Source organism: Diaporthe amygdali (genome assembly GCF_026229845.1).
Source record: "Diaporthe amygdali strain CAA958 chromosome Unknown NODE_23_length_778278_cov_65_433824, whole genome shotgun sequence".
Taxonomy (NCBI): domain Eukaryota; kingdom Fungi; phylum Ascomycota; class Sordariomycetes; order Diaporthales; family Diaporthaceae; genus Diaporthe; species Diaporthe amygdali.
The window spans coordinates 133,951-149,695 of record NW_026517043.1 but is presented as its reverse complement, the minus strand read 5'-3'; the positions used below and the strand labels follow the sequence as shown (position 1 = coordinate 149,695).

The 15,745-nt window shown below is 54.6% G+C and overlaps 3 protein-coding genes across 3 annotated transcripts; 2 read left to right on the top strand and 1 right to left on the bottom strand.

The window, feature by feature from the left end:
• Positions 1–427: 427 nt before the first annotated feature.
• J7T55_004754 (cell lysis protein) lies at positions 428–1,754 on the top strand (the record flags this gene model as incomplete). Its single annotated transcript, XM_053130476.1, has 4 exons — positions 428–470; positions 640–801; positions 895–1,196; positions 1,281–1,754. The coding sequence occupies 4 exons, from the start codon at positions 428–430 to the stop codon at positions 1,752–1,754; spliced, it is 981 nt and encodes a 326-aa protein (XP_052991181.1).
• Positions 1,755–3,401: 1,647 nt separating this feature from the next.
• On the bottom strand, positions 3,402–9,026 carry J7T55_004753 (dna topoisomerase 2; the record flags this gene model as incomplete). The annotated part of the gene is made up of 4 exons (XM_053130475.1): positions 3,402–5,087; positions 5,139–5,414; positions 5,477–8,890; positions 8,955–9,026. The coding sequence occupies 4 exons, from the start codon at positions 9,024–9,026 to the stop codon at positions 3,402–3,404; spliced, it is 5,448 nt and encodes a 1,815-aa protein (XP_052991180.1).
• Positions 9,027–12,610: 3,584 nt separating this feature from the next.
• On the top strand, positions 12,611–15,552 carry J7T55_004752 (uncharacterized protein; the record flags this gene model as incomplete). Its single annotated transcript, XM_053130474.1, has 6 exons — positions 12,611–12,837; positions 12,885–13,262; positions 13,630–14,018; positions 14,092–14,156; positions 14,267–14,351; positions 14,423–15,552. 6 exons carry the CDS (start codon positions 12,611–12,613, stop codon positions 15,550–15,552), a joined length of 2,274 nt encoding a protein of 757 aa, XP_052991179.1.
• Between the last annotated feature and the right edge of the window lie 193 nt (positions 15,553–15,745).

The following is a 15,745-nucleotide window of genomic DNA, read 5'->3' as shown; positions in this document are numbered from 1 at the left end:
GATGTCCTCACCTGCTGAGGTTCTGGGTCCAGGTCCAGGTCCAGGCCCAGGCGTGCCACCCAAACCCCATCCCATGTGCTTGTGCTTTTGCTTGTGCTTGTGCTGCACCTTGCTTGATCTTTGATCTGACCTGACTGACCTTGACCTGGTCAACCTGCCAACCCCGACAACAAAACCGCCTGTGCAAAAACAGCGACGACATCTTCACTCTTGCTCCTTCCACAGAAGCATCCCTCACCCTCAATCTCCCACCTCACATCGAACTGCATCACCAGCATCAGACTGCCTATTCTAGAGCTCCATCCTGCTCCCAGCCTATCGTGAGAATCAGCCCAGCTATCCACCCAAGAGCACGTGCTCCCGTTGCCGCAGACTGCAGACCGCAGCACAAGAACATACCTCATCATCTACCATCACCACATTCGCCATGGCCGACACCCTCAACTCGGTCACCAACTCGGTCACCAATGGTATGTCCCACGCCTCTCCTTCTTGCCGCACCCTGGCCTCCCCTGTGCTGGATGGCCATGGCTCTGTCACCGCTATCTAACCACAAACCCTCCGTGCCCTCCGCGACCTCCGCGCCCTCTTCCTTATCTATCTACTGCTTTCCCACCGCTAACATCCTGTGAACTGCAGGCCCCGTTGCCGACAAGGTCAAGGAGCAGCACCAGAAGACCTCTGACGAGCTCTCCAACCTCTATGCTTCCCGCCAGACACCTAACAACCCCACGGCCACTGGCCAGCCTCTAACGCACTATCACTCCTTCTTCTCCGAGCTCCTTTCGTGGCGCAACCCTCGTACGTACCACCGCCCACGCATGCTTTCTTGAGTATACTGGGTTCCGCACGGAGCACCAGAAACAGCATCGGAGTACTGACAGACGTCTACAGGTGCCTCTGCAATCGCCTATGTCTCCATCATCGCCTTCATCTTCTCGGTTAGGTACCTGGACGTGATCCGATGGGGCTTCAAGCTTACCTGGATGATCCTGGGCATCACCATTGCCGCCGAGGCCGCTGGAAAGGCTGTCATGAACACCGGTATCGCCAGTCAGCTCCGCCCTCGCCGTTACTACACCGTCCCTCGCGAGACCCTCGACGTCCTCATCGGTGATGTCCATGAGCTGGTTAACTTTGCCGTCATCGAGTCTCAGCGGATCGTCTTTGCCGAGAACATCTGGGCTTCCCTGGCTGTACGTATATCCCACAAAAAGCCCTCCGGCCCTCCGGCCTACACAGTCTCCTGGGGTTGAGCTGACAAGTGTACCTACTGTTAGGTCTGCGTGAGCGCTTTCCTCTCGTACTGGCTGGTTAAGATCGTCCCGTACTGGGGTCTTGCCCTCATCGGCACCACCGTGCTCTTTACCGCCCCTCTGATCTACACCTCCAACCAGGAGCTCATCGACACCCACCTTAAGAACGCCCAGGTGATCGTCAACACCCAGACCGAGCAGCTTCGCAAGGTCGCCGGCACCCACACTGCCCGTGCCACCGAGGTCACCAAGCAGTACGTGGGCGACTACACTTCCAAGGCCCAGGAGATGCTCCGAGGCCGCTCTGCTTCGCCCCAGACTGCCTCCGCCCCCGCTCCGGCTGCCCCGGCTGCCCCGGCTGCCCCTGCTGTTAAGGACAGCGACTTCCCCGCAGCTCCCAAGGAGGACATTAAGGCCGATGAGCCTGCTCTGCCCGCTCAGAGCGAGCCGGTGGTCAAGCAGGAGGAGGCTGAGCAAGAGCCTCTGATTGCTGCCTAAGCGGGTTCTTGTACGATCAAAGCAACTCCTCCGGTCTGTCAGCTATGTTGGTGACCATCTAATTGCTCAAGGCAGGCCAGACCGCGGCCGCATGGAACCGAACGTGGTTGAACCAGCCCGAGGCTAGCTCGCTGGAAGAGAGCTACAGAAGGTGAACAGAATGTGTTGTTATGGAAAATGTGGTCAGTAGACGAGTGACCAAAGGGTGGTGGGTAGCAGAGAAAGGGCTGAGAGATGTTGATAACGGAGAATGAGAGCCTTGTCTTTCCGGATCAGATCACGGCGTGCAGAGCGATTGCGTTGTTATTTTGACTCTTTGTCATGAGAAACAGAGATTGACGGTTCATGGTTGACGATGGACGACCGGTAGTCTTTTTTTCTCTCGTAACGGCCAGTGGACGGGTAGTGATGAGGTTTTATCTTAATCCACATTGGTGTCTTTTCTACCTTTTCTCTGGCGTTGTTTGATTTGATTTCATAACATATCGCTGCATCAGTCTGCCATGGTCTTCTTTGGTATGGTGTAACTTTCCCCTGGCATTGTTGCAATAGGCTGCTCCGTTAGCACTTTCGAATTTCGATAGGTTCTTCTCAGTTACCATGCGTATCACCTTAACTGACAGTATGATCAAGTCTCTTTTACTCCTGCACCTCATATGCTTTGACCGCACCTTGGTACTACTTATCTATTATGACTTGTTCACGACGTCCCAGTCGCAACCAAGGGTCGCTAACCATGGGTCGTCTACATTGAGAAAAATAAGCCTGAACTCTCTCGCGGCCCCCATACCATACAGAGCCATAGCAGTGGCCGAAGTCGACCGACGAAGATCATCGCCGTCCCCCATTCCCTCCCGAGCTTGTTCTGACTTATCTAGTGCAGGGCTCAGAGCCAGGGACATAACCCTGATATAACACAATATCTTGGGTACGCCCAAACCCCCTCGAGAACTCTGCCAGTGCTGAGTCAATCAGCAGTCTGCTACCGCGAGGGGGGCGTCAAGTCGTTGGCTGGCTCGGAGCAGTGCTCTGATGGTGCGATACCGGCGACTCGTCGCGAGAGGGTCTCTGCCCCGAAAGACTTCGTCTTTTCCCGACGCCTGCTATAAAGTCAATGTCTTACTCTTGGGCTGAGTGACGTCAAGGGGAGTGCAGTTTGCTGTAGCGAGGCCGTCGGCGTACATGGCACTTGTGCGACAAGCCCAGTGAATCTAGAACAGACATCGTCACGAAACCCACACAGTCACAGTGCATCACTTATTGTTTTTCTGAGTCCTCGCATTTCCAAATATCTATGGAAGACGTATTATACAGGCAGTCATCAAGATCGTGACAAGGAAAAGACGACGGAAGCGTCGTGTGGTGCGGTGCGGTGCGATGTGTCCTCGTGTGATGGGGAGGAAGACCCAGGTCGTCATAGGAAATATTATCTAGACCCGGACCAAAAAGGAAAGGAAATCAGAACCAGATACCAGAACTCAAAAAGGCAATGATGATATGGCCCACGACGCCCCTTCGTGGCAAACCCCGGTGGTCAGTCCCATCCAGCCCTACCCATAACTCGCCCTTAACATGCTCAAGGAGAAGGAAGCAATGGATCATGCCTCACGCCATACTCTCGCCACGTGTGAAAGCCCTTGGAGGCGCTCATTCTGAGTCATCCATGTCATAAACATCGCTGCCACCTCCACCAGCGCCGCCGTCGGACATCACCTCATCCTCGTCATCGTCGTCCGAGATAATAGCGTATGTCTTCTTGGCTTTAGCAGCCGCCGCTCGGCCGGGACGGGCACGTGGGGGAGGAGGTGGGGAGTCCGCCATGGCGACGTCCCCATCTTCGTCCTCCTCATCGTCACTGAACTCGAAGGACTTCTTCTTCGACTTGCTAGCAGCAGTGGAAGTTTTGTTCTTCGCCGCATAGGCCTTGGCAGCTGGAGACACCTTAACAGGCTTCACCGGCTTGTCTTCCTTGGACTTATTCTTTGCGCCAGCAGGACGACCTCGCGGTTTCTTCGCCGGGGCGGAGACCACATTCAGCGGAGCCTTGGCAGACTTTGCCTTGGCTGAGGAGGCCTTTGCTGTGGTCGTGGCGGGGACGTCCTCATTGTCCGACATCAGGTCATCAATATCAGAGGACCTGGTGTCCTTCCGAGGCGACGATTTCGCGAGCAGCTCGTAGTTTGTGTCATCAGGCTCATCAAAGTCGAAATTGCGCGACTGTTTCGTCTTCAGCTTGGGTATCGCGGCATTACCGTGCTCAGATCGTGACATGGCAAACAGACTAAGCCTGCCATTGTTCGAAGCCGCAGCGGGCTCGCCGATCCCGCGGACCATGGCACCGACATCACCGAGCAAGTCATTACCGTTGTCTTCCTCTGACTCATCGTCATCATCGTCAAACATCCAGGCCTTGGCCTTTGACGCAGCAGCACGCTTGGAGCGGCCGTTTGCTGGGGCAGCAACTTCTTCGATCTCGGGCTCCTCGTCCTCGACACCAGACTCGACAGGAGAGGGTTTGGATGCGGCAGCACGCTTGGAGCGACTATCCGCAGGCGCAGTGATCTCTTCGACCTCAGACTCTTCGTCTTCAGGGTCTTCAGGGTCTTCAGGAACAGATTCAACTGGAGAGGGCTTCTTGACTGGCGCGGGTGCAGGTGCAGCAGACTTGCCCGTGTTCAGCGTAGCAAAGTCGTCATCGGAGAAATCTGAGTCTGACCCGTCGTTGGCGTACGATTTGGCCTTGGATGCTGCAGCACGCTTAGCGCGATTGTTCGCCGGTGCAGAGATTTCCTCGATCTCAGAATCTTCGTCCTTGACCGCTCCAGCGGGAGCGGGCAGCTCCTTTGCAGGCGCAGCCTTCGGCTTGCTCTTGCTCAACGCAGCGAAGTCATCGTCAGAAAAGTCCGATGATGCTCCATCATTGCCATACGTCTTGGACTTGGGCTTTGCCCCGCTGAACTTCTGAGCAAAGGCCGCGCCCTGCTTCTTCGGTTCGACAGGCTTCTTGACTATGGGCAAGTCCTTCTTCATCGACTTTGCAGCCTTCGTCTTGCCAGGGTCATAGTCGTCATCACCACGGTTGGCCCGCTTGCCACCACGGCCGCCTCCAGCCCCAATCTTCTTAGAGCGACGACGGCCCATGTTCCTGATTTTCTTTGCGATCTCGGCATCCAGGGTCTGCTGGTGCTCCCATTCTTCGAGGAACTCGTCAAGATCCCTGGACCAGAGGTCCTTCTCGTCGAGTTTCTCCAAGTCGTCGTGCTCTGCCTTCTTCGCAGCAATCTGTTTCTTTAGCCGCTCAAGGCGTTCGGCAGTCAAGGAGTAGATGGGCATCTATACATAGTCAGTGCACTGGTCTTCAGTAGAGAAAGGTTTTGTACGCACAGAAAGAAGATAGTCGTAGTCCCCTGCGCCAGGTTCATTGGAAGTGAGGTCCTCCTCGTCCTCATCATCCTGGTCCATCTCTTCGTCCGTGTTTCGAGCTTTCTTCACGCTCTCACCCCTGGGGAAAGCCTCGTACTTGCGGTCACGGAGCTCCTCCACCAAGATGGCCTTCTTCTTTCTCGAGACAACCAATTTACCTTCAATGATCTCCTCGACGAAGCGGGCCATGTTCTTCAGTTTACGATAGTCTGCGTGATAGACCTTAAGCCAGTGTGCCTGGGAAGAGTATGTCAGCCTTTTCTTCTATGCAATGCAGGGGGAACTGGGGTGTGACGAACTCTTCGCTTCGTGTACATTGCAAAGCGGAACTGATAGAACTCCTCCAGAATGTCCTCGACCTTCTCGTACCTCCGGATCTGTCCTCGAGGATCAAAAGCAACAAGGTTGGTGGTGCCAAGACTCTTGGTCAGCTTGAAGCGTTCAAGCAGACCCTCCTTCCGAGTCTTCTCTATCTGCGCCTCGTCCATTTCAATCTCAAAATGTACGTTTGCATGGTCGTTGTACTCCTTGTAATCCTTGATCCAGGATGGAGCTTTTTCGCCCTTGATGATCTGCTCGAGCTTGGCCTTGAAATCATCCGTCCACATGCGGATGGGGAGCTCAGTAATAGTCACAACGGTTTTGGCCTGGCTTTCTTCGAAGTTCGCGATACCGTTGAATCTGTACCTCTTCGAACCTGGCTCTTCTTCCTCAGGTTCTCCCTTCCAGCCGCGGAACCACGGCATCATGGGCTCGAAGGCGTGCTCCTCTGATGAATCGTCGCTCCGGCCCATACGTCTCTTGAGATTCCTCACAATGTCTGCCGGATTGTAATTAGGAATAGAAGTGCTCCAACCAGTTCCAATACCGTCAGCGCCATTGCAGAGGACCATTGGTATGACGGGAGCGTAGACCTTTGGCTCAATCTGCTTGCCATCATCGTACTGTGATTCAAGGTTTGGCTCGTCTAGCGCAGAGAACACACGCCTCGCGAAAGGAGAAAGGCGGGTGAAGATGTAACGAGCGCTGGCCGAATCGCTACCACCGGCAAGACGAGAACCGAAGTTACCGCTGGGTTCCAAAATGTTGATGTTGTTCGATCCAACAAAGTTCTGGGCTAGGCCAACGATTGTCTGCTGCAGGGAGACTTCGCCATGATGGTAGGCAGTCTGTTCGGAGACGTATCCCGCCAGTTCAACAACCTTCTTGTCTTTGGTCAAGTTGCGCTTGAAACAGGCGTAGACAACCTTGCGTTGGCCCGGTTTCAACCCGTCAACAACAGAGGGGATGGACCGCAGGTTATCAGCCATGCTGAACAGGATAAGCTCCTTGTTGACGAAGTCGGTGTATGTGATCGATTTGGTCGAATGATCCAGGAAAGTCCCTGGTATGAAGTCGCCGAGCCACTGTTTCCTCGCGTCGGCCTTCTTCTTCGAGAAGGCAAGCTCAAAAAGGCTAGCCTCGTCTGGCTTCATGGTCTGGAATTCCTTCAAATGATCATCTAGGTTGGTGAAGTAGACCTGGGCGTCCTCGTTTGAGCTGGTTCCCAGACCCTTGAAGTACTTGTAGTGCCACTTCTTGATCTCTCGATGGTGCGACTCTTTCCACTCCTCATATTCCGGCATAGTGAAGAAGGACCTCAGTTGGAGTGGCTTCTTTGGATTGGGGCCTTGCCAGACCTTCACAACGGGAGTGATAAATTCCCGGAAGAAGTCCGGTATCTGGAGCAAGGAGGGGAACTGAACTTGAAGGAAGTTGATGAGCAAACCCTTGATATGACTACCGTCATGATCCTGATCAGCCATGATCATCAGATGACCATAACGAAGGCTCTTGGTGTCAGTGTACGTCGTCTTGTGCTTGAGTCCAAGGAATTGCTTGATGTTGTTGATTTCTGCGTTCTTCAGGATTTGTTCAATGTTGGCATCACGAACATTTAGCATTTTTCCTCTGAGAGGGAAGACACCGATACGGTCAGGATCGAGAATGGCGCGACCAGCAACAGCCAAAGCTCTGGCTGAGTCACCTTCAGTCAAGATCAGAGTGCACTCGTGGCCATGCCTGGTTCCCGCCATATTCGCATCGACTAGTTTTTCGTTGCTTATGCGGGACCGCTTGTTTCCATCTGACTTGGCCATCATCTTGTCAGCCTTCTTCTCGGCGAAGTGAAGGATGTTGTCAATCGCCTCTGTTGCCCTGATTTTCTTGATGAAGCCATCGGTGAGTTGGCACTTGCTGCCGAAAGCACTCTGCTTCGTGGTCATCTGCTCTTTGGTTTGCGACGTAAAGGCAGGGTTATCGATCAAACAGTTGACGAAGATGAAGATATGATTCCGGACATGGTTTGCCTTGAGTGAGTGCCCCTTCATTTTCTTCGTGAGATCTTTCAGGAGAGCATTGCAGATCTGATCAGCGATGTAGTTGACGTGCGTGCCACCGGCAGTTGTTGCAATCGAATTCACAAAAGAAACCTGCTGAAAAGAGCCGTCTGAAACGGTGAAACCAATCTGCCACCGTTGATGAGCCTTGGTGTCTTCAAAGATGACAGTGGCAGGGGCGGGTCCGTTGCCGTCTGCGTCGACGTCTTGACGTTCCTTTGCGATAGCTTTGGCATACATCTCACAGTACTTCTTCCACCCGAGCTTCAGTTGTTCTCCGTTCAGGTGAACCTTGACTCCTTCAACGGTACCAGCCAAGTCATAAACTCGACGGTACATGAGGGCCTCGGTGTCATCGTCAATGCCATCTGGCATGCCAAATCTCTTGAAGTCTGGCTTGAAAGTGACCCTTACGAAGTCTTTGGTCTTGTTGGATGTGATTTTTGCCTTGTCCATCTTGCTCATGTTGTCCCTCCAGGTCGCCTTGTATCTCTTGCAATTGGTCGAATCCTGACACTCGAGGGAGAATTCTGTGCTGAATACGTTGCAAAGCTTGGCACCGTACCCGTTCCGACCACCGACGGTCTTCTTCTCGTTGTCGTCGAAATTGGATCCGGCAAGTAGATGACCAAAGACCATCTCAGGAATGTAACAACCCTCCTTCTCGTGCATCTCAACTGGGATACCCTTGCCATCGTTCTCGACAGAGATCTCGCCATTCTCGCGATCGATGGTGATCTTTATGTAGCTCATGCCCTTGTCACGCTGTTTGTTGTCGGCAGCGTTGACGAGAATCTCGTCAAATATCTTGTAGAAACCAGGCACGAAGGAGGTCTTCCTGTACTCCATTAAGCACTTCTCCTTGTTGTAGATCCACATCGAACTCTCGGTGCGTTCGACGGATCCTATGTAGGTGTCAGGTCGCTTGATAATGTGCTCAAGTTGGGTGAGCTTCTGGTAGGTCTCGGTGGCGGTCTTTGTTTTTGAGGATGGGCCCGCAGAGGTTCCATCGAGTTGCGTAAAGCTATCATTCTCTATTTCGCCCAGAGGTTTGCCGCTAGACTTCTTTGCGCCGGTTGCTGTCTTCTGCTTCTTGGGAGGCGTGTTGGACATGTCGCCACCGAAATCGCCGTCGCCGTCATCGTCGCTCTCTGGCTTTGCGCGTTTCTTAGGTGCGGCCTTGGTCTTGAGTGTTGTCTGGAGCATCTTCTTTGGCGCAGCCTTGGCGGCAGGCTTTGCTGCTGTCGCCTTCTTTACTGCAGCCTTGGCCTTGGGCTTCTGCGACTCGTAAGCAGGTGATTTTGAGAAAGCCTGAGTTTGCGACACTGACAGAGGCTGACTTGGAGCGGGGGTCAGGGTGATTGGTGGATGAAGAGGTGAGGAGTTGTTTGCTACTTACGGGCTCGGGCGAGAACGCGTCGGAGTCATCTTGTTGAAAGTCATCAAAGGCCGACTCAGCGTCAGAATCCATTTTGGTGGTATATGTGAGGGCGTCGAAGCCCAGGCGCGTAGTCGCAAAGGCTTGCGCAAGTTGGTGAGGGTGCCGTTGCGCAGAACTGAACGAGCGAGGAAAAGAGGATTGGGCGAATGCATGAACGGGCGAAGATTAGTTGTGGGGAATATCAAGCCGCAGGGGGTGAGGGCTCGTCCTGCGCCCGACAGCGAAGGATTTGGTGGTGTAGATGTGCTGTGGTACTTGGAGAAGCAACGCCAGCAGCCTCTGTGGCGGGGGGGGGGTTTGTTGTCGCCGTTGTTGATGATGATGGATGTCGTTGCTGGTAAGCGCTGGTCAATCGCACTTGGTGTCGGGCTAGTGGTTGCCCGGGCCCAGAGGACGATGTTTGTTTTGCCCGGGTCCGAGACTGCGCTAAAAACGCGGTCTTATCGTCGTCCCGTCAAATGATTGGACGATAGAGCACCCAGCTTCCATCCCACGCAGGCGCGTCTTGCAGGGGTCCTGGGAAGGGACTCGAGGAAAGGCTCCATTCTGCTAGCTCTACCAAAGTACCCAAGTACCCCACAGCCCTGTCCAGGTACTTGGCAGGTCAGCGAGCCGCAAGCGCCACAAACGGCACACAGGTACCGCCTTGGTCGTTGTGACGCCACTCCTCAGACGTCGGCCACCATAGTAGAGCCAAAACACAGCAAAGATTCACAAGACGCTTGCTCATTGCAGTTCTTCACCTCGACCAACGACCTCGTGCGATGCAAGGCCGTACATATCGTAGACAACACCAGCTGGTCGAATCCCAACTCATCTTCAACGTTGCGTCTCCAGTGACCATATCTCATCTGCAATGCAAGGGTAATAATTCTCCAGTGGCACAGCTGGAGTTGTGTTTGGCCTTCTTTGGCTGGCCCCTCCCTCTCAACTCGCGCAAGGGCACCTGCTGTGCTGCCCCGACAGCTATCAATTGCGCGACCTTCCCTTCTCAATCCCGGTACAACCGCTCTTGTCAAGTGGTTGCTGTGGCTGCCTCCAAATTACAATTATGGAGGTGATCGGTCGGCTCTCCTAGATCATGAACAGGGGGGAAGAGGTTGGATGGGCGCTATCTTTGGCCACCACAATATTCTCTTTGGCTTTGTGGCTAATCCGTGCGCATGGAACCAGACGACAACGCCAGGAGTGACCAGTTTCGAGAAAGGGGGCTGGTGACAAGGCAAATATGACCGTGCTTCGGGCTTTGAGCGGACGCCTACTTCGCCATTTGATCTGTCACCTCATCATCACCAGGCTCAAATCAATAGTCGAGCTGCCAATCTTGTCCTGGTCCGTCGCGGACCTATCTGTGCCGAAGAATTGACAACCTAGATCGGATCGACTGAGTCCCGAACTGTCGTCAGAAAAACTCCAGCTGGACCAATTTTCTACCGGGCCAAACCTGAGCTACCTTCTTCATGTCACTTCTCTATATTTCTCGTCTTCCCCCTCGATCGCCGTCTCTCCGAGTGGAGAGGATGTTCCACGGGTGCATGGGCAGTGGATGATTTGCTGCTGCAGATCATAGCTGCCGTGCGACATGTATCCGAGCATGAGAGGAGAGGAAATTTCCCGATCGAAGCGCACAGCCGTTTGGATATCCACACTCGTCGTACAGCCCTCCATCGCGTTGCCAGAGCTCCCTTGTCCCCTGCCTGTCAACGTCCTGCCGTGTCACGGCCGCGAGGAACACAATCATCTGAAACCAGCCGGGTGTGTCTACGCCTGCCTTCCTCATCCTCGGCGCTGCACTTCTAGAAGTAACATGGCAGAGATGGGCAGATTTAAGCTTATGTCCACGACGAGCTCGGGTCCATGCCATGACAAAGCTACGGCCTCAGAAGCAGTGGGGTTTGGCCATTGAACTTAATGCCTTACAAGTCGGATGGAACCTGGCAGTCTCGACAGCGGGAGAGGGCTGGGCTGGTCGGCAGATGTCGTTGTCGAGGCTGGCGTGCTACAGTGACGCATAGACGCGCTGAAATTGGCTGCCTCAATTGGTATAGGTCAGCTCAGCGGCATTCTTGATATCCATTTCAATAGTCTCTCGTCCAGGTCTAGCGGGCTCACATTTCGCATACAGCAGGCTGCGTGCGCCGCGCGGATCCCAGGCTCCTACGAAGTCCGCGAGACACCTCATCCTCGCGGGGTCTTCTTAATCGAGCATGCCTCGTGATTCCCACCCAGCAACATGTCACATTTACGGCCCAAGTCTGTGCTTCAAGAGGCACCAGGTGCAGAGGCCTGTCATTTCGCTGCTCCCGTTTGGTAGCAAGCACTGGTCATGCCGTCTTTTACGTTTCAGGCAACCTGCTCCATTCCAATGCGGGAAGCTGCAGAAATATGACGGCTGGAACGGTGCGCCGCCATGATTGTCCACCAGGGGCACTTTGACTCGAGGCACCGTCGTCCCATGCTGAGACTCAATGGGCACAGAGTACCAGAACTTCGCCGTCAAGACCACATCTTGACGATCTCATCTGGACAGAGCAGCCAGGGTCTCCGTCAATTGAGCCCCTAAGTGGCTACACATTGGTCACATAGGCGCGCTGTTTCTTGGCTGTACCCCACCAGTTTCTCACAAATGTTGAATCTACCGTGGACACGTCCACGGTGAACAGGCTGACTGATGGAGTGCCCGGCTCCGTGAGAGTGTTCACCTTGCCTCAACGAACCGTTTGCTGGGGTGATGGTTAATACCTTGGCATGGCTGAGCCAGCTATGTATGCTAACACAGACACGTCCCTTGAGACAAAATCAGGGCTGTCCATAGGATGGCCAGACGGGAAATACGGGCATCAATAAATGGCTTCATGGTGGCCCCGCACAGGCACAAGCTCTGTGTTGCTTTCAGGCCATACGGCGTGCTTGTACAAGTCAAGCTCGTGGGGAAACATTGCTCGGCACGTTGGCGCAGCCCGTAGCCTGCAATTCCCCTTCATAGCCGTCCACCACGGGCAATCCCAACCCCTCAAAGCTTCTGGAAAGGCGGTGGAATCTTTTCCACGAGCAACGACAAGCAACTTGTCCCATCCCCAATACTTGTTGCCTGTGGTCCACGCGGATACGCACAGAACCTTCTCCTGTGAGAACAGAGGTGAATGGAGACAGCCATCAGATCTTCTAGCGGTCAGAGCGGAAGGCTGAAAGCTGGGTGGAGCCGGAAAATGCAGAGGTGTTTTCACCATCTGCAAAGAAGTATGCGCAGAAGGCTGGGAAGCAGCCTCGCCCCCTGCGCAGGGCAGGGGCAGGGCAATGGGCAATGATCTGGCACGATATCCCCCTCCCCCCTCTCCTTCACATTGAGGGCAGAGCGGCCACGTGTGTCGAGTCAAGCAGGAGTTGTGTCTAGGATATCTGGGTCTAGGGGCAGACTTTTCTTTGTTGCACCCTTCTCAGGAAGCCGCTTAGCCTGGTAACTAGACGGCACCTCCTGCAGCCATCCGTCAGGCTGCTCTGTCAAAGCTTTTTCTGTACATTTTCAAACAAGCCAATGGGATGTTTGGCTGTGTATGCTACAGTATTTGCTGTCAAACTGATTTGTTTTTCCTTAGCCACATATCCGCTGCGTCATGCAGTCGCCTGTGTTCACCCTTTCGGGTCAGCGCTCCAGCCTGGTGAAATCTACTGAAACCTACCTCACCTCGATTCTGGTGCGGCCATCACCGCTATCCTCTCAGTTTCTGGTCTTGTTTATGGACCTGAAAGTACTGACTAGCTACTTAAAGTACCACTCGGCCCTGAATACCACCAGGGTGGACTGGTTGTCGATGAACGGAGACCCGGGAAAGAAGAACCGGTGCCATCATCTCTGAGGAAACAAATTCGATAGATCGGGAAACGCAGGTCTAGGGCTGTCACGGAGTCGTTTGACCTTTCCGATCGGCTTGGCCTCCTGATGCCGAAGCGATGCCTCAGGAAAGGTAACGTGGACACCAGCCGGGCTCGACAAGGTCTTGCTCAGTATTCAGCCCAGGCCCAGGCCCAGCATCACCAACACCAATACCATTCACGACCGCCTGATCAGCTGGCCCGCACTCCATCGCTCACCCCGATCAGTACTCACTTTGTGGCTTACAACTCGACCCCCAAGAAGAGCGGTGGACGCCGCCAAACGGCAATCTCTCCGCTCAGAGGCTCGATTCCAAGACATCCTGGACAAAGGAGCAGCACCGAGAACACCGCCGACTGCGTCGCCACGGGCAGCAACCACCGGACTTGCAGGTGGTTGCATGGCCGGTCTCAAGTAAGGAAGAAAGAAAACATCTCGGTTCCTTGTCCACGCGCCCGCGCACTCCCCATCCGCTCCCTCCCTTGGTCCTTGGGGTGGTCTGGGTGGGCCGGCGAGGATCGTGTGGTTGTTTTGCCTGTTTGCCCATTGAAAAGGGACTTGGTTTCCCTTACCTTGCCTGAACTGGCCTCACCTTGATTCCCCAATCCGACTGGGCTGCAAGCGTTGTCTTGCTGTCTGAGTCCATATCACCACTACCCGTCCCCCTAGGCCTGGGAATCTGTCCATCTAGAATCAGTGCCCATCCTCTACTCTTACGCCTGCATTTTCCTGCTGCACCTTCGAGACATTTCGACCCAGACTCACCGCTATGTTGTCCCTGGCCTCCCTTCTTAACCCGGCGCCTCCTGGGCCTCCGCCGCCAACTCCTCGGTATCGACCAAGTCCGGGCCTGTCGTCGCCTGCTACATCCTATTCCGACGACTGCACGAGCCTGATGTTCGAAAGACACCTTGCCTCTTCGACAAAACCGCCCAAGATGGTCAAGGAGTCTGGAGGCTTCGTCAAGTCCAAGGCCAAGGGCACTGTTAACTTCCCGCCCTTCGAGAACCTGAACGAGGCCTCACTCCGAGAGATTAAGAGATACCAGGTATACCCCTATGGCAAGATCCAGGAGTATTGTCGACATATACCCTACAACAGCGGCAAGAAGGACTTCTACGAGAAGACGGGCCGCGAGAGCTTTGAAGGTTAGATCCTTCCAATCACCTATCACAACCATCTTTTCCCCTCCAGGACCCGATGCTTACAATTGCCACGCAGTCTTCCAGTACATCTTCAAAGTTCCGGGTGATGATTCCGAATACACGGTCATGTGGGATTACAATGTTGGTTTGGTCCGCATGACCCCCTTTTTCAAGTGTTGCAAATACTCGAAGGTAGCCCTCCCACTCCTGTCTGTATTGTCCCATACACATAACAGGCTGACCAAAAGCAGACCATGCCAGCCAAGATGCTGAACATGAACCCTGGCCTCCGCGACATCACTCACAGCATTACCGGAGGTTCTATCATGGCTCAGGGTAAGCATCCTCCAATTAACCTACGTGATAGCATTATCCACCCATAGCAGCCATTGACTGATTGTTCACAGGCTACTGGATGCCCCACGCGTGCGCCAAAGCCGTCTGCGCGACGTTCTGTGCGCCCATTGCCGGCGCCCTGATCCCAATCTTCGGCCCTGACTTTCCTTCCCAGTGCACATCCCCCGACGCCCCGGAACACGGTCGGATGGCCATTGATCCCGCAATCGTGGCAGAGTCCGGACGTGAGGCCGAGTTATTCCGCCGGGTGTTCGCCAATGTCAACGCCGCCAATGTCAACAGCCACCTGCCTCTTCACCCGCAACAGATGCACCACTATAGCCATGGCTCAGCGCTCCCAAGCCCCACCAGCATCCCCAGTCCACGTCTTGCACGCCGCGGCCTACACCGGCATGGTTCTCCATACGACTACGAGAGGGACCGCGTTGACTTCGGCGGACGTGTGTGCTTCAAGAGGGGCATGGACAGTCCGCATGCTACGGAATCAGACCCGGAGATACACATCGAGCCAGAGACGCCTTCCTTGCCTCACGCCTCTCACCACCGCAGCTTGCCATACTCGCCCATGTCGCCACCACGGTCTAGCGGCTGGACGGTCGCGAACCACCCCGGACATTCTCACTCGTCCTCAGCGTTATCCAACAATCTTCCTCACACCTATTCCGATGACTTCCTGTATCCGAGCGGCCCAAATCCCTTACTCAGCGCAATCCCCCGTTTCGGCCATGCCAGTAGGCTTGACCACTACCAGACCTCCCAGAGGCTCCCTCCTATCTCCCGCACCTCAGCGGCGTGGAACACGTCCAAGCGGCCAGCGCCAGAGGCCGAGGTGGAGTTCGACTACGACGGCCAGAGCGAGAGCAGCCCCACTACCACAGTCACCACGGCGACGTCTAGAGCCTCAGGGGGCCGTGACCGGGACCGCGAGGACGACGAGCCTCCCACGGCTTCCAATGCCGCGACCACCGGTGCCGAGAAGAACGCGGCCATGTTGCTGATGAATTTGAGCGTGAGGGACCACCGGGACGTTCGGTGCGGCGGTGACCGAGAGAACGGTGGCCCGCCCCCTGAGGGCGACTGCATCCCGCGCGGCTGTGGACAAGAGTCGATGTCGATGTCGCCTGTATCGGCGACGGCGGACGGACATAGAAGCAAGAGACGTAGGGCAACCTCAATGTAAGACTACATCCGTGTTTCATTTCTTTTCTGTTTTTGTCTCTCAGTCTCTCAATTCCTCTCCTTTTCCGTTGCTTTACTTGCAAACATTCCAATCGGTCACTAAGGAAATGGCGTTTCGAACTGGGTTTTGTTTTTTGTTTCCCTCAACCTTGGCATGGGTCACGTAAGATAGGAGTTGATACCTTTTCTAGGGA